This window comes from Wolffia australiana, chromosome 7, assembly GCF_029677425.1.
Source record: "Wolffia australiana isolate 7733 chromosome 7, ASM2967742v1".
NCBI classification, from domain to species: Eukaryota; Viridiplantae; Streptophyta; class Magnoliopsida; order Alismatales; family Araceae; genus Wolffia; species Wolffia australiana.
The window spans coordinates 6717254-6736580 of record NC_135841.1 but is presented as its reverse complement, the minus strand read 5'-3'; the positions used below and the strand labels follow the sequence as shown (position 1 = coordinate 6736580).

General features: G+C 37.0%; 1 protein-coding gene across 1 annotated transcript; it reads right to left on the bottom strand.

Annotated features, from left to right (window-relative positions):
- Positions 1–6814: 6814 nt before the first annotated feature.
- Positions 6815–7383, bottom strand: LOC144705984 (putative transcriptional regulator tpeD). Its single transcript, XM_078578870.1, has 2 exons — positions 7129–7383; positions 6815–7045 (listed from the first exon to the last, which is right to left on the bottom strand). Exons 1-2 carry the CDS (start codon positions 7381–7383, stop codon positions 6815–6817), a joined length of 486 nt encoding a protein of 161 aa, XP_078434996.1.
- Positions 7384–19327: the final 11944 nt, after the last annotated feature.

Here is a 19327-nt window from a genome sequence, read left to right as displayed (position 1 = left end):
TTTTATCTATCAATGTAGGGTTGATCTGAATCTATACATATAGAAAGAGGAGGTCAAGATGGGAAAATCCATAAAGAAATCATCTCAATCGGACTTCAGGATCAAAATTTATGAATAAATGAATTTAAACCTATATTAGCCATTGGATTTAAATCCATTTATTTATTAACATTCTTTTAAGACACGCAATGATGTGTCATCTTCTCATTGGCTGACGACTTTTGAACTTCAAGTGGCTCCAGGTACCCCCGGGCGAAAATAAGAACAAAGAAAAAAATCAAAAGAAACAGACGTTGTACATTTTGAAACACACTTAAGTGTGCATTTTTTCGCTATGCTAACGAATCGCAAAACGCCAAGTCACCGCCCATGCGCGCGTTGTATGCACCACGCGGGTGGTGAAATTATCTCCCGGTGGCGCCCATCATCAAGCACCATCGAATTTCTCATCTGACGGCTGAGATGAGGCCACGTCGATGCCCGAAAAAATTGCCTGGACATTTTGCATAAAAGACCTTTTTAAAATGTCATATTGTCATTGGACGCCGACCAGACGTATTTGTGTAAGCGCCCTTGCGCACTCTCTCTCCTCCAAATTTTTCCTGAAATCACAAAAATACCAAGGCAATTTTCAGTTAAGTCACTGCAATTTTTTCATAATTGGATCTATGCCCCTGCTGAAACGACCGAGAGCTGTTTTTAGGGGTATAATTGCAACACAAATTTACAAAAAACCCTTGACACTTCGCAAATTACTTTAATACTCATTTTTGCATTACAAATATATCCTTTTGTTCTCTAAAAATTCATTTCTTCCTCAAATAAATCCCATAAAAATCCAATAAAATCCTAAAAAATCCTAGAAAATTCTAGAAAATTCAGTAATTCATCCCCAAACTAATTAACCTCAAAATTAAATTTTAGACCTGCCATTTTTGTTTAGAAATAATTATTTCAAGCTTAAATAAATCTCAGAAAATTTATATAATTAACAGAACATTATTGAAAGATTAGAATCACTTGGAAACATTAATTACATGTAAATATATGATAATAACCCCATTTTAAACTCTTTAAATGCATAAAATTATGCTATAACGGAAAATAAAGACCAAATTTAGGGTGTTATCAATGATCATGCCATTAGCTATTAGGCCTAATGTATTCTAGAATCATGCCGTATACCTGCACATTATCCAACAACAAAGATGTTGTATTTAGGCCCCAAGACTTGATGACTGCAATTGTTTGATCTGAAGCAACGAACTCATATTTGATAGATTTAATATGTGTAACATTATCCTTAGTGGACATGGTCCCTTAAACTGTTTTGATATTTTATGTGCAAGATCACGATTATAGATCTATTTCGAGCCTGAATTTCTTCAAAATAACTTATCCATGTGGCTTCTCATGGCACATAAATTAACACACTCATATAATGATGTGGTAATGATCATTGACACATGCTTCTCTTGTTGTAGCCATATCTTATAATTTTGGTAGGATTCAATGGTAACACTTTTATCAAGAATATAAATAGGAAGAATATATTCCTCAATTAATTTTTTCATCCCATAGCTTTTGATCGATGGAAATAATTCAGTTCTCCTGACGATATCGTGATTGGGTTTGTTTTATATGCGATAATGATTACTTGAAACACTTTTAATGGTTTAGAAGTATTTGACAATGGTTTGAAATTTTTTATATTAAACTACGGCCATTATAAAATATGCTTTGGTACTACGAGAATGAATGAAAAAAACAAGAATTAGTGAATACGTGTTGTAATCATGTCCTCTTGATTATTTATGTAAATACTACTGAGAGGCAAGTAATGTTTGTATTATTAGCATGAAATATTGTGTTAAATTATTATTGGTTTCTGGTTTGTCATGATTTATGTTGATTCCTATTATCTGATATATATTTTTTCCTTGGTGGTCATCCTTTGAGAGATAAAACTTATGTGTTTAGTTATTAAAATATTTTGAGGCTCCTTTGGTCGTAGTTCTGGTTAGGGTTCGCCCAATGGATATCCGTCCGATATTAGACAACCAATATCCAATATCCGAAGAAAACCAGGACGGTGTCTGATATTGGATATCGGATATTGGTCGATATCCGTCCTTTAGGTGTAGACGGATATCGATACAGGATATCGGGCATCGAATACCGTATTTTGATATCCGGATATCAGAACCGGTATTCAGATATCGATATCCGGTATCGACAGTAAAAAATAAGCCTTTTCATCACATTCTATGACCTATGTACATCAGCGTCGAATGGTTTTAATGTATTTTCAATCTCAGTTAATATATAGAGTGCAAAAGTTTTATTTTCTTCATATGGGATAACAGGATTTGAAGTTTAATGTAAACTCAGAATCCCATTATCCCACATGGAAGAAATTAGAAATTTTTCTCTGTATATATTAAATGAATCCGACTATACATTTAATGGTAAAATAACAGTTTAATCTATACTCGCTATATTCAAAGGCCCTTATATTTATTCATTATTTGACATAATATAACGTTGTCCAATAAATAGAAATAAAATTTTCTATTTTCTTCCATATGGGATCCACACCCGATATCCGATGTCGTCATCCTCCCCCCTGAGATGGAGGTGGATGACGACATTGAGATGGATATCGGTTTTGGATCAAAATCGGCACTGTAGCAACTGATATCCAATACCGATATCCGGTATCCGGATATCAAAAAAATGGATACCGGAAATTCCCTTTCTGGTATCCGATATAGCATCCGTCCTGATACCGGCATCCGGCATCGATATCGGGACGGGCGAACACTAGTTCTGGTAAAGTTGTGGACGGTAGGGTGTGACTAATGACATCCGTATGCAATATCCATTATCGGATAATGCGTTATCCATGTGCAAAAAATATTAGAACGTGGTCGACATTGGTATCGGATATTCGTACCGGATATCAAAATGGCTTGCGGAACGGATAATGGTTCCGGACATTGTTACTGCGATAACGGTGTCGGATGTCGATATCGTTATGGGGATAATGGATATGATATCGAAATGATATCGGAACGGATACCAGAATACGAAGATGATGCACCACAGTATGAAAAATCATATTTGTTTGAATATGAAATCTTTTTGATTATACAAAGATGTGTAAGAAAAAACATACTAAATGATAAAGCATTGATGTTGTTGTCGAGTTTGAGACGATTTTTGCAAAGTTGTAGACTACTTGTTGTGGATAATGGATTACGCAACGAACAACATCTAATGCGCATTATCAAAGAGTAACAGTAACTTAATGTTCCATAGTAACGTAAAGATGGGGAAGTCAACCAAACATACATTTAAAAAGTGAAGATGGTCCTTAAACATCTAATCATAACAAACATCATAGGTTCTCATTCCACAAGCCATCCGTTTCCCCCGTTGTCGCTTTCCGGTGATGGATGTAGCCTTTTGTTGATAGTATGGCCGACTTGAAACTCAACAAAGTTAATCATTGCTGAGGTGAAATTGTACTAGGTCCAAAAGGTGTGGTCTGCCCATGGCTAATAAAATGGATCACGGCTCATTGGGATGTGCGGATCTAATATGGGCTTATTTGGGGTAAGGTGAAGGCTTGCAAGAATTCGTACTGTACTGGCATCAATCAATTCTATTTGCTCCTGTGAGAATTGAGGGGCATTGATAGTGTTGTCTTTGATATTTTTGCCAGACCTTCCATTATTATCACTGTCATCTTCAGAATCAGAGCTGATGACGTGCACAGTTGTGTCTTGTGATTTCTTCGTCAGCCATTGAAGGAGAAGACACATACTCCGGTGTGGTAGGAGTTGATGTTTTGTTGCTGGTTTGTCACCTAACGTCATGGCACTTGTCATGGTCTTTAAGGCTTGAGTAATATTGGTTGTAATACATAAATAAGTACTCAAATATAAACTCAAACGTAACATTTGTCAAACATGCTGTAGAAAATGCAATTGTACTAAGGACAAAGTTCTGGAAAAAAGCATTTATCCGTGTTAGGGAAAAGGATTAGATTCATCTTCACAACGCTGCCACCGGAATTCATTGTAAATCCCATGTAATACAGCATCACAGGAGTCCTACCGCTCGAAATCTATCACGACATCTGAAATAAAAAGCCATCTCAATTTACCATCCATATGAGTAACATAAGTTAAGATAAATTACAATCATACCTGATGAATCTGGGTCAACATCAATGTCACCCTCAAGGCAAATATCGTACCATTTAGTTTTTCCTTCTCGACACCAACACTTCACACAAACAAGTGCCTCAATACTCATCCCCTCCAAACGCGATCTCTCATAAGTGACAACTACTCTACCAGTAGAAAATAACCGTTCTGATGGAGCACTTGTAGCAGGCATTGTTAAAAATTCACGTGCAATTTTGGACAGTGCTGGATAGAAAAGAACACTCTTAGTTCTCCACCAGGCACGTGCAGAGTCTCCCCCTCCTTGGTGGATTGTACGTAAGAATGTTTCCATTTCCTCTAAAGGAGAAGTTGGTGAGGTTGTTCTTGTACACAGTTCGCTGCTAAGGGTCTGATTGACCCAAGCCTTTGATGGTTGTTGCTGTGGGGGCATGGCTGTATCCCGTCGGTCATGGGAAGATGCCGGTGTATGGGGGAGAATTTCACGGACAAAGGATATGGCCTTCAAATATGATGCCTCGTCAAACATTGACCCCTTGCGAAACGGGCCGAGCAATGAGGCAGCAAGGACGACGTCGTTTTTCCACAACAACTTTTCAAATTCAGCTAGTTTCGTCTGCATGGTGACAACTGCATGCAGAAATGATGCACGTTCATCCTGTGGTAGTCTGGTGGCGACGACGCTAACGCATCGACACCGGACGCGTCACCACCGTCATTTGAAGTCAACATGACCGCTGAAAACATGCCGCCATCGTCACCTGATAAAGTCAACATGCCAGCATTAGGCACGTTTCCACCCACGCATGCCCCTTCACACATCCTGACACGTCGTCAAAGACATATCCAGAACTGCCCCCTGACGTGACACGAAACCACGTCGCTCATCACGTCGCTCGTCACGTCACTCGTCACGTCGCTCGTCATGTCACTCGTCACGTCGCTCGTCACGTCGCTCATCTTTATTTTTATTTTTTTTAACTGTATTTTCTCTTTTCTCCAAGGCCTATATGTATAGGCCAATGTTTCAAGAAACAGTTAGGCAAGTCATAATTCAGGAATTGAGTTCTGTTAACTCTTCTTGGAGGACTTGCCCTAGCCTCCCCTATCTTCCATCTTCTAGTTCAACCACCACCACCACCGTCAATGCCACCACGCATCGCAGGCTACCGCTTCCACCTCTGTCTCTCTCTTTCTCGCCCCCTCTTCTCTCCTCCTTTCTGCCCAGCGCCCTCACATCAGGCCACCGGCGTTCGAAGCACCAGGCCGCCCAGCGCCCCCAGCGCAAGGCCGCCCGGTGCCCACGCGCCTAGCCGCCTCGCGCCCTAGCGCCAGGCTGCCCTACGCCCAGGCGCAAGGCCGCCCCCACGCATTAACGCCAGGCCACCCTGCGCCCAGGCGCAAGGCCGCCTAGTGCCCTAGCGCCAGGTCGCCGAGCGCCCACGCACAAGGCCGTCCACCGCCCTAGCGCTAGGCCACCCAACGCCCCAGATGCCACCACCGACCGCCACCAGGCCGCCCATGTCCCGGACGCCAGTTGGATCCGCGACACCCTGTTGAAGCGCACGTCAATTGTCCCACCAACGATGCCCCACGCCCAAGCACTCCGGCCACCGAGCAACCAGGCTTAGTTCGGCCGTCCCACGGCCAGTGCCGCTCAACGCTCGGAACACCAAGATATTTCTCCCAGTGGGCCATACAACGCCCGGATTGCCTAGTCACGTCACGACCTAAATTTCCCGCAGCCTCATCACGCACTACGGTGCTGAGGTACACCTAAACTCCTTTAGTGTCGTGTGTTCTTCGTCCAGTGTTCCACGAGGATTCTTCCACCGCCGTCAGATTTGATTTTATTTTCTTGAAACTTCCACAAATTCTTCCTTTCCTGAGATTTCCCGCGAACGTGAATTCAAGTATTGGATTTGGTGCTTAGTCATCGTCGCGGTGGTTGAAGACAATACTCCCGCCCTCGGCGAGGAACGGGGCTACACCACCATTATTTCATCGGTTTTAGGTTTTGAATTCAATCGAGTGAATTTTGTGGCATATTTTATCCCTCTACCCAAACCCATCCTGCATTCTCCACCATCATTACCATTCCCGTCTCCCTAGTCGTTAGCCTCCCTAGTTGTCCTGCATCGTAGTCTCTTGCCTGTGAAAAGCGTGGACTCAACAATCCGTTGTGCCAAACTAATACTCGCACGAGGAGGAGGACATCCCCAATGACAGACTCCTTCGACCTGCTAACATGGTCGGTTGTGTATACAAAAGGTCCCAATAAGAAGGCAAACTCCTTAAGCAATTCCCATTCATCACGCGAGATCTTCGTCTAGCTACCCCCTGTCCTGAAGGATGCAGCCCCTGCATCAATCACATCCCTTTTGGCAATAGCTTCTTCTAGCATGTGGTGCATGCTACTCCATCATGTCAGACAGTCAAGCGAGGGCAATCTTGGCTTCAATTTATGTGCCCTACATAAATCAGCATAATATATCCATCGCTTTGTTGATCGACGTATAGCTCTAATTACTGTTCTCACTTTGGTCACTATGTCCCCAATCGAACTGCTGCGCCGCTGCAATGAGATGTCCTCTTCACCCTCCTCCATGTCTAATTCAATGTCATACATATCGAGCAGTCTTACCGACATCACTCTCCTCCTCGACTATGGGTGCCGCAGTTGGTATAGAGAAGCTCTTCAATGCAGCTTGAACAACAATCTTCACTATGTGTGCGACGCATGGAACGTGTCGCCTAGCACTGAACCCTGTGCTCATTCCACGCATCCTTCTTCCTAATATGGCCATCATTCTCTTGTTGCTTGATGCGTTATCAGTGGTAACGGCACATACCTGCAATGGAAAGCACATTAAACATCAGAGCATGCATTGAAAAGTATCAAATACAGAGGTCCTAACATTATTACATTACTCACCTTTGTGTCGAGTCCATACTCTTCAAGCACCTCGGCAAGAATTTCTGCCATAAACTCACCGTCATGCATCTCACAAAGCTCGCGAACGGCAAGGACAAGTTCACGGTACGTCCAACGAGCGTCAATCCAATGAACTGTTATGCCCAAAAGTCCACAACCATTTTCTGCCGTCCAACCATCGACTGTGATAGCCACACGATCGACATCTGCTAATATGTGAATGATCTCCGCCTTCATCCTCTCAAACAACTTCATCGTCCATGCCTTGATGACTCGGGCACTCGGTGAGGGTACCTCGCTCTGTGTCGCAAATCGCCATGTCTCCTTCCAAGCATCTGTATCAACCCAACACCATGGCAAGTATGTGTGACAAACTAGCCGACTAATGACATCCTTGGTCTCTTCTGGTGTTCAATCCCTCAATGGTCGCCTTCCACAGAAGATACCTGATGTCGCGTCGTCTGCTAAGTCATCTATACATCGTTGCGTGCTAGTGCTGCCCTTCAGCGCATCATGTTCTTTCGGATGGACGAATTTTAAATGACACCAAAAGACACTTGTACTACCATCTATTGGGCGCTTAAGATGTACCGGCTTTGTCGCATTCTTCATGCGACAAAGCTCATACTCGTATGTCAAATCCCCAAGAACCGTGAAGTACCTTAGAATGGGTGATCATTTTGCGCGTCCACGGGCCTCATAGACATCAGCAGTATGCTCTGCCGGTAATTACTCAAATTCTGACTCCTCATCTATTTGAGGTAAAATGCTCTCTGCCGTTGACATGGCAGCTGGTGGGGTGAAGTGTAAGGTGTATGTGTAATGCTGTAATGTACGGATGTTTAAAAAAATACCCTGAATTGAACTATTTCCTTACAGAAACATGTAAGGACTGTAAAGAAACCTGCGTCATTTGATGGACAAATAGATGATGCAGTATAGAGGTGCATAGGTAAGAGGGGGAGAGTGTGAATGAATGAAATACATAGTAATTTCAAGATCCTTCAATAAACAATGATGAAATAAATCGATGACATAAACAATGATGAACAATGAAATAGAACGATGCATGTGCGACGGTTTACTTTGTATGGATCTGTTTACTCTGAAAAGACAAGTAGACACTTTACTTTGTATGGATATGGTGCCAACATATAAACAATGCAATTGATCGTTGCAATAGATCGGTGCAGTAGATCGATGCAATAGATGGATGTAATAGATCGATGCAATAGAACGACAAAAACATGGCTAAAGAAACCTGTGTCACCTGCTTGGCATATAAACAATGAGATAGATTGATGCATGTGTGGCGTCATGCAATGCAAATTATGAATAATGCAAAAAATATATTCTTATGTACATGTCGATAGATGATGAACCATTGTCGGGTGGAGGACTGACCTGAAGCAAGCTCGAATTGAGAGTTGAGAGTCGAGACACCGACTTGGAGTCCAGACCTAGCTCCAGCTCCGCACTCTGCAGCCCTAGCTCGAATCGAGAGTCGTGAGTCGAGACGCCGACTCGGAGTCGAAGCCTACCTCTAGCTCCGCAGATCCAGCTCCACACTCTGCAGCCCTAGCTCGAGTTGAAAGTCGAGAGTCGAGAGTCGAGACCTGGACTCAGAGAGTCGGAGTCCTCGACTTGAAATAAAATTTTGTATCTTTCACGTTATCTGATATCCGTACGCGATATCGGATAACGAAACATGGGAAAGTATAATTTCGCTGAACGAGGACGGATAACGGACCCGTAACGGATAACGACCAAATTTTTTCCGTACTCCGATATCGATATCCGATAACGGATATCGGATATCGATTACGATACGACAGATGTCGAACGAAGTTTGAACGAAACATATTTTTTAATGGATACCAGCGCCCAGTTTCGTATCCGTTATCTGAACGGTCACACCCTAGTGGACGGGCAAAGCGAACTCTCAAAAGAAACATGCTTTGTGTAATTAATTGCATTATGTTTCATCTTTTCTAATTTAAGCCGTGAATTATTTCATTGCCTTAGGAGACATTGAGAACACAAGTAGATAAAGAAATAAGATGAAGTCCATCAAAATAAAAAATGGAAAAAAGTTGCTTAACAAGTTTAAGTCAATGAGAAACTAAAATTTATGGGTAAAATGACATCATCGTGAAATTGAGTTTAATCAATAATATTTTTAAACCATTACACAAACAATAATTTAATTTTTTGGTGATGAGCAAGGGTCATCTCCACAGGTAACATATATTTGGGAAATAGCGCTCTCTATTGGGTGAATTCGAAAAGGATTACATATAGCATACGAGGTAGTGAATGGGTAAAGATAGTAATCACGATAGATGTAGTAGTAATTTAAGAGGATGGAATAAGTATATCACTAGTAAGGGATCATTATCAAGTGAGTAGAATGAGGGTAGACGTGAACGATGGAGTGAGACAAGATTATACTTAATGATAAGAAATAGTTGATTTAGTGTCTACTAATTTAGGGTTTATGTAATATAAGGGAGTGGGAAGATGCCAAGGGGCCGTGACGATGTAGATGACACGTGAAGTGGATGGTAGTGGATGCTAGATAGGGATGGTGATGATGGGGGAGCTACCTAAATGTATTAAAGTGAGATCAAAGGAAAGATGTTGACCTTAGATTCCTATGTTTTGTGGGGATCAAGACATCTTCTTAATGCAGATCAACCTCTCGATTTCTCTGTTGACCCTCGCTAAGCACTAAAGACACCTGGAACAACCTTGATGGACCTTCAAACTTAACTTTCTTTCAATATGCCTTTGTAGGAGAAAGTGAGCTTAAAGTAATTTTTACAAAGATCACGAGTCAACTTATAGATCGAACATGTGGAAGGATAGAGGACATAAAGACAAAACTAACCTTCAAATTTCAACTCAAACTAGGTTCTGGATTGTCATATATCAAGTGTGGAAGTTGGACGTTTCCTAACTGTTGATTTAATCAACAGATTTCTCTCTTCTCGTCCTCATCAACGTCGTCATGTATTTCTGTCAGGGTTTTTTCTCATCCTGGCATTTAATGCAATGATTGACTCCAATTCTTCATCATCATCTACGATTGACGGCTCTTGTCGTGCCACATGCTGCCTTGGGAAAAAAGACAAAAATAGAAGGAATAAGGATATAATACGTAAACATATTATTTATGCAGCCAAGGATGTGTGATGTGGTGGCGCAGCAGCGCGCGCTAAGTCAGCGTCCTCTCTTAGATTCTCCAATGAGAGAGTGACACTTAGGTGCCACGTGACAACATGCGCGCCGTGTGTCATGTGATACATCATTAAGTGTCACAATATTTGACGAATCAAAAGAGAGAGTGGATAAAACAATAATTTTTCAATTCAAATGTGCCTTGGCCCTTGCATCAAATGTATTACCAAAAAATAACTCCTTTTTTATTGGGCTGGCAATCCAATAACACATTCCATATCTCGTTCCACGTTCATGTATAGAACATATTCATTATAGTACTTGTGTGACGCTTATAATGAAGTCCATGAGTACATGAATACATGAATACATGCTTATATCAATCTATATGATGATATAGTTAATTAATTTGTAATGCAAATAAAAGTTATTGGGCCGATGGAGTCATTAACTAGATTGATACATGGGCCTAGAGGGTCACATGCAAATGGTCTTTGGATGTCGTAAGTTATACTAAATTTTTGGGGGTTTTATGAAAAAACCCACTTAGTAAAAATACGGGAAGATCCTAAACAAGATTCACCCAGGCCAGAATTATTCATGGCCTTCCCCTTCTTCCCCTTCCCCCCACATGTCCTCTCCACCTTGATGTGACCGAGATGCCATAGAGACGACGACGTAGCCTGAAAGGGGCTCATCAATGAGAAGGAGGAGATCCAACAAATGCGACCATGCAAAGGTTCTTCATTTAATGATTTTGTCAATGGCGTTATGAGTTTTCTACTGCGTGGAATCCGTGCACATGTTCTTTAATTCCAGGGGTACTGGAATTAAAGAAGTAGGAGAGAGAGAGAGAGTCGTTAACATTAAATATCATCATGACATCACTAATCGCAATGCCATAACAGTTTGCGAGTAATGATTGATTGTCGCCAACCATTAACATTAACCGTTAGTTAGTCGATGTTTGACAAATTAAACGACAACCGGAGGCGTCATAGAAATAAACGGGTTTAGAAATATTATGAAATTCATATTAAATTAAATAAAGGCCCACAAATTACAAGTAAATATGTATTTTGACTTGGAAAAATCATATCCATATTACTTTAATGTCCAAAGTTCAAGATATGTACGAACCTTTTGACTAAAAAAATATTATCAAAGTTTATAAAAAATTATGAATCTTATGAATCAAAAATTACTTTCTTTCTGAATACGGTCAGAAAAATCCCTAAAAATATGTAAAAGTGCATGAAATTAAAAATATTTTTCTAAAATATATTTAATAATTTTAAGATTGATAACACACATATAGAATAAGTTTAGTGTAAATAAAAATCTAAATATGGTCAGATTAAGCTACTAAAAATGTGTGTTATCAGACACCCCAACTTTAATCATTGCCAGTCCCTTAGCAATGGTGTTTAAAATCTCTTGTATCATCCATTCACCTCATGAAGATAACAACATGAGCTTGAAGTGATTATAATATCAAACACCGCTAAGTATGATTATGATATCAGCCACACCTAGTTTTATACCCATGAAATACTAGAGCGCACATGAAAGTCTCCCTTGTGATTTTGGAAAGAGCTGATGGTCATAAGAAGTGAAGCCTATTTCTCGCCGGGTATGCTACTATAATGAAGGTAATGTTTTTCCTCGTCCCTTCTTATCACTCACTCACTCACACTATCTTTCCTCTCCCTTGAAAGTAAAATATATACATACAAGTTAGAGAAACTTTGGTTTTAGGCTTCAAAAGATCACGTGGTGGCTCCCCACTATCTTTCCTCTCCCTTGAAAGTAAAATATATACATACAAGTTAGAGAAACTTTGGTTTTAGGCTTCAAAAGATCAGTTAGAGGAGTGTTGGTGCTCTCACAAATACCATGCTAATTTTAATGGTAATTTCATGTATTCCACCTGCTTATTTTATTTTGAATTATCTTAATTGCATGTTATTAAGGATTCACTACATTTTTTGAATCAATTTATGATTTTTTTAATTTTATGGCATTTAAATAGATTTTCTTGACATTGATTTCATTCATAAAATATTTTTACGCATAATATAATATATTTGGATTTATATAAATATTACTAGGGGTTTACTGTAATTTTATAAACACGTTTTTAATGTGTCCTGATTTTATGGTATATAATGACATTGTTCGACAGTAAATTTATAAAGAATAATTTATAAGTCACTATATGTCTAAAAATACTTTGAGAGGTTAATTATATTTTTAGAGTGACATTATTATTCACCCAATATTTGACATTTTATTCAATTTTATGAGTTTAAAATCAGAAATAAAAATATAAAATCAAATTCATTTAAAAATTTTTGAAGGTTTTTTGACTTTTTCAGTCTTCCAAAAGTTTTTTCCCAAGTCAACCTATCGGCCACATGAATCAAGGAGGAAAGAGAAAAGCACCTTTGAGAATGATTGAATTTAAAAATGCAATACCTATTGATTGAAAAAGGAGTTACAGGTTAAATTTAAGGGCAATTTGTATTTATTCCCTTCATATTCATCTTTAAATAGAGCCCCACCATTTTTTTTAAAAAGAGGACACTTGTATTTATTCCTAACTACGGTTAACAGAGTGATTTTCTATTTAAAATCTTGATTATATCTGTTCTTGCGTTCCATGACTTTTAGGGTAAAGGAGTGAGATTCATATCAAGAGTTGTGAATAGAAAGTACCACTTGGCTTCTTGGGGACTTCAATGAGGTTAGTGTGATTTTCCTCTTTTTCGCACACACTTGTTCTTCCTTTTCCTTGGTTATTCTTGTCAATAGCTTAGTTTTCACCATCATGCATGCCACTTCTGACTCTACCCTCATTTCCATATATTTGTGTCAATCTCTATCACCATTGGCAATAGAGAATTCACATTGCTTGACCCACTATATCGTTCACCTGCGCATATTCCCAGTCATCTAACGTAATCCAAAATCATAAATCTATCCATTCACTTCATTCATGCCACCACTATTAAGGTATTTAATTATGTTTAATTAATAATTAACATCATAAAATTTCACAAATCCCAAAATTATTATATAACTTTAGGATACGTTAGCTTAATATTTCCCTATATCCTATGAAATAATTTGAATTAATTTTGGTTTCATTAAATTGAATTAAATTCCTAAAATAAAGATACATCCAAAAAACTAGATATTAAAATACAATTCACTTATTCAATACTTGTTGCTCGTGTATTTGACCCTTACTCTCTCTATATGGTTGGAAGGAAAGAAATAAATATTGTAGTATAAATTAGAAGCCTTAAATAACATTTTCTAACTGCTTATTATGGTCTGTCTGTGGGCCATCCTGTATCTCTCCACAAGTCCCTTTATCTTTTAATGAGGACCACAATATTAAGTGAAGAATCTTGAAATCTAAGAAGGAATGCTGATCATATATTAATACATCATTCTTGATGTTTACAAGTTGCGGGTAGCTCTAAGTACAATGCTCTCTAGAATTCTGGTTATTCAATCTTTTTATCCTCTGCTCTCTAGAATTCTGATCATATATTAATACATCATCATTTTTCTTGAAGATAAAAATATTTTATTTGACAAAATATACAGATTCAAGCTTTAGGAAGAGGAATTGGGGGGTTAAGGACATGAACATCAATAGTTTGAGAACCTAAACCTAAAAGCTTCACTATTATTCCCGTCTATGTCCCTTATTTTGTCTTAATTTTACATCACTTTGTTTCTAAAATCCCAGTTCCTTCAAATCTATCTCAATAGAATAGAAAATTTTCTCTCTAAACCTTAAATAATATATATATTGTGTAGCCTAAAATTTCATTAGAATTTCATCCCTTTACCTTCTTAATTTTGTATCCTATTTTTCCCCAATCAAATCCCATTCAATTTTTTCCATTTTTTGTTGAAATTCATTCCTTTCTATTAACTGGAATAAGCCAAAATTTGGCTAAGTCTTCCTTCTTCAAGGGCAATTCTTGACCCACACTGATTATTTTGACCTAGGTCCCGTGACGGCAGGCCCATTCCTTATACATAAATATGCAAATAAATGAGAAGGCCATTTATTAGTTCTAGTTGATTTAGTGGTGAAATAAATTATCCATAAATATCATAACATTTTATATATCATTTATAGTCATTTTTATTTCAATTTACCCAAACAAATATATTTTAATTGAATATTATATTATTCTTTTAAATATTAAATAAATAGGGGAGAAATTATATGCATTATTTTCTATCATTTGTGCTTACCTTTTTTAGTGAATAAAAATTCTATAAAATTCAAAAACATGGTGCAAATTTTTTTAACTTTGTTCTCTCCTACATATTCCAAAGTTGATTTGATTCTGGCACTTTTTTGGTGCTAGATTCAACTTTTGATGAAGGCACGAGTTTACGAGTGGGATCAATATCCAACATTCTTTAAGAAGTCAAGATATAAAATTATTTATTTCACTTCCATCCGTACCATTTTTTCAAACTTGAAACTATTATTTGTGTATAATTAATTTGGATGAATGCTTACTTTTCCTCTAGAATTTGTATATACTTAATGGAAAATTATTATAAATTCCATAGCTTCAGTCAAAATTAAAACATAAACACAGAACCCTTAAATTTAGACTTATTAACATGTGTAATTGGTTGTTAAACGATTGACTGATTATGGACCACAAGTCGCGAAGCCATAATGGCACAACTTATAATAACTGAAAGGTAAAGCATTTATTGCCATGATGGATTTGTCATATCCAATGGTTGGCTGAAACTAAAATTAATCAGAGAGTGATACATGACAAGCCATAAGCAAAAAAAAAAAATTATTAAATCCTTAATTAATTATAGAAAAATTATAATTCAGACAATTTTTTTAAAAATAAACTGCAATTTTATACATTTATTTCCTTAAGAATATCATGTCAAAATTACATAAAATAACATACAATATATTTAATTAATTAAACTTGACGGTAAACGTATATTATAATTCACTAAAAATAAGAATATTAAAATTTTTATACCAATTGTGTCTTATATACTTTGGATAATTTGCCATCTCATAATATACAAATCAATTAGAGGAGTCCTAGACCTGTTTTTGGTTTTAAATAATGATGATATCAATATTTCATGTGGAAAATTTTAATTTTACACTCAGGAACCTAAAAGTCCATTTGGATTGGTTGAAAAAATCATAGTTGAAAATATATGCACCCAAGTTGAACAATTCAAATCACTTACTATAAATATTAAGAGAAGAATGGGTGCAATGGAAATACACAGAATGGGAGAAAAAGTCATGCTCAAGGAGAATTAGAAAATACAAATAGAAATAGACTAGCTGATAGAGAGATTGAAACATGATTTCTTTCACACAAGGGATAAGTATTTGTGCAGAAATGTTATGACCCTGCTGAGGGATGTGAAAAAACCCTGATAGGATTTAAGAGGTAGAACTTAAAATTTTATGAGCCCTTCTTACTGTCCAATCAATGAAACTGGCCATTTGTTCCATACCCGCCTATCTATCAATATAGTAAGAAAACATGGACCTCTCATTGATACCAACTATAGAATAGTATAAGGTTATTGACTGTTCCAAGTTTACTATGACATTTAAAAGTTCATAGTTTAAAAATTCATACATTCTGCAATCGGGGTTTCTGAATGCATTAGTTTCCAAATTGCTTTTCAGTGTTCCAACTTTGTTTCTGATTCACCAATTTCATTTTATAACTACCACATGATTATTTTCATATTTTTGAAATTTCTAAAATGGAAAAGAGTCTTTGAATTTATAAAATTCTTATTGATTCATATATTGTGAATCTTTAGTTTCTTAATTTATGCTTGATAGTTTGAAATTGAATGTCTGGTTTATAGACTTAAGTTGTACCTCATAATACATTTTAAAGGTCCAAAATTATTTGTCACAATAAAAATTGAAATCCAATTTAATCAGCAATATTAGAAAAACCTTTGAAACATAATGAATTGCTATTCTCTAGATTTTTAATCATTGATTTCCAGAATTCCCATTCAGTACACTGGCTACTAAAAAAATTGTGAAAGTTCAAGTTCTTTGGTAAAAAGAACTTGAATAACTTCGTTTTTCTGAAGGAGTCTTCTATCAGGAAGGCTATGTCATTTACAACCCCGGCGGTTTTCGGAAGCTTGAAGGCCCCGCTGACCAGAAGTGATTTAGAAAGATTCTTCTTTATCGATGGTGATCGGTCATGGTATCCATAGCGTTGCATCTTTTTCGGCCAAATCCGGATTTCGTTTTGCTTCTCCCGGTCATCGAGCCCGATCGACTTTATTTCAGTTCCTTCGGAACCTCTCACTTCGCTCCTACTCCTAAAGTCGCGCCTCAGAACCGCGCTTTTGGAACAAACTTTTGAAGTAAATTTAAGCTGACATGCCCCTTGCCACTTCCTCTACGGTTATTTCATTAATTTGTCAAAGACGTGTAACATGAATTTGTTGACTTATCATGTCTAACAGACGCTTGAGCCCAACAATATAATGTTAATGATGAAATAACAAAAACGGGGAACTCCAATAAAAAAATTAATCTTAATTTTAGGAAGGAATGTTTGAATTGTGTTTATTATCATTTGATATCTTTGGAAAACCTGTGTTTGTGATTGAGAGTGATCACTGTCCCATTGGTTTAGCTTGTGTATATGTTTGTCGGGTTTCATCACCTTGTATTCCTGGGATGCTTTATGCTAAGATTTTTTTTATGCCAAGAATCACCTCTTCATGTTCATGTAATTCATCAATGACAGGGTCAATTCTACGTGATGGTAGCTCAACATATTCTCAGCATGCTTAGTGTTTTTGTGTGATGTAGGCTACATACTTATCTAGGAGGTTACTGAAAATATGGAAATGTATGTCCGCCTATAGTTCTTACCCCTTTATTGACGAGCACATCGACATCTTGGTTTCTTGGATTTGATTTATACCGTTGGAAGATAAACAAGAAGATCACTTATATTGGGGTTGGAGATATGAATATATTGGTATCAAAATAGAAAATCAGTGCAAATTAGATTGAGATATCTTGGAATGGTATGCCATATTTTGAGTTGAACTTAAACATTGTGTATATAGTAAGGATGTGAAAGGTGAGCTTTGGGATTTTATTGGAGATATCGCAGCTTTATGTAGAGGGGAAAATGTACTAAATGATGAATTATTATTGAGGTTGAAAATTTATTCAAACACATTATATGGGCATTTAAAGTACTTTTTTTCCAGAGTTTTTAGAAATAGGGTTGAGAAATAAGTAGATAGATTAAACATGATGAAAACACAATTACAAACACCAAATAAATACACTGAGTGAATGAAATTAATTTAAAAAAGAGATGCATAAAATTTGGACTGTCCTTGTTTGAGTATTTTACTTATAATAATTTCATTGTATAATTTTTTAGTAATATTTTAGAAGAGATCAAAGTCAAAAAAACATGTAGATGGAATTTTCCTATGAATTGGTGTCTGCGTAAGTAGTGGGAAGATCTGGGACCCTGCTATTTATTGGGGACTGTGAGTTAGTCTATATGTAACAAACATAATTACACAATGTGAAATTCAATCCCATCATTTTAGCTCATCCATATACACTAGAAAACATTTGCGCTATGATTAATTGGATAAACCACATAATATTTTTAAACAGGTAAAATAATATAGAGGATCAATTGATATTATTTACATGAAATTTTAGTAATTTATGCATTAATCATATTCAAAATGTGCATGTATCATATATTTTATTTGTATTTATTCCCTCATGTGCTATGATATGGTTTCATTTTTAATAGTAAGTAGGAGGATTAGATTATAAGATTTTTTCTTCTATACTTTGAAAAATTACTCCAAAAATTTCCCAGAGTAAGTATACTTCTAAAAAACGTTTAGAAAAGTCTTCCGACTTTATGGTATTTATTTAGACATAAATTAACTCAAATTAACAGTACATTTTTTTAAAAAATTAACTAGTATTTCAAAAATATTGGGCTTATCACATTGGCAGACAATGTTAACATGTAAGTACATTGAGTCGTGGTTTTTGGTAATGAGCCGGCATGTCATCAAAGCAGATCCCAAATCTTAGTTACAAAAAGGAAAATTAAAACATATTCTGAAACTTAATAAAGCTTGAAGATATGTAAAATTGATGCAGAATGACCTTGACTCAGTATATCCCAGGTGTTGTGTATGTGAGAGAGGAAAGATGAAAAATTACTAGAAGCTCCCACAAATTGATCCAAATAGTGAGCCCTAGTGATTTAGGGATGTTGAGGGCCCAGTTATCATTTGACTATGGAAGTACTGTGTATAAGTGCCATAGAAACCAAATCAAACTGAGTAGCTCTGTGAATTTTGAAATACTTTTTGGCCCCTTTATTTCTGAAATGCCACATATCAACTTTCAATTCATCGAATGATGACCAACCTACATTTAAGATTAATGATTGACAACAACCAATCATTAAATGTTGTTAATGATTGGCATCAACCAATTGGTCATCGCTGACCTTTATGGCATTGCGATTAGTTATGCCATAATGGCATTTATTGCTTAGAAGTTTCTTCCTTAGCTTTTTAAGCGTAGGAGTGGTGTGGCCCAATAAAAAAACCACCACTTTTTTGCAAGAAATGTGATGCAAGGACCAAGGCAAAAGCAAATAAATGCCATTATGAAAGATATATTCCTTAACTTTTGATAGGTCAAAAGCAAATAATTTTTAAGGGTAGCACCAATGTATCGGTTAATTATTGGAGGAAAAGAGAGGATGATGACGTGATGCAGTCTGACACACCGCCATGCCACACATCATTTTATATTTAAATATTATTATACATACCATTATTCCTCCTTTTGTCTTTTTTTTTTCCAAATGTGACACATAGCGGGACGAGAACTGTTGATCTAGGATGACGTTGGGCAATCCAAACAAATGATTGCATTTAA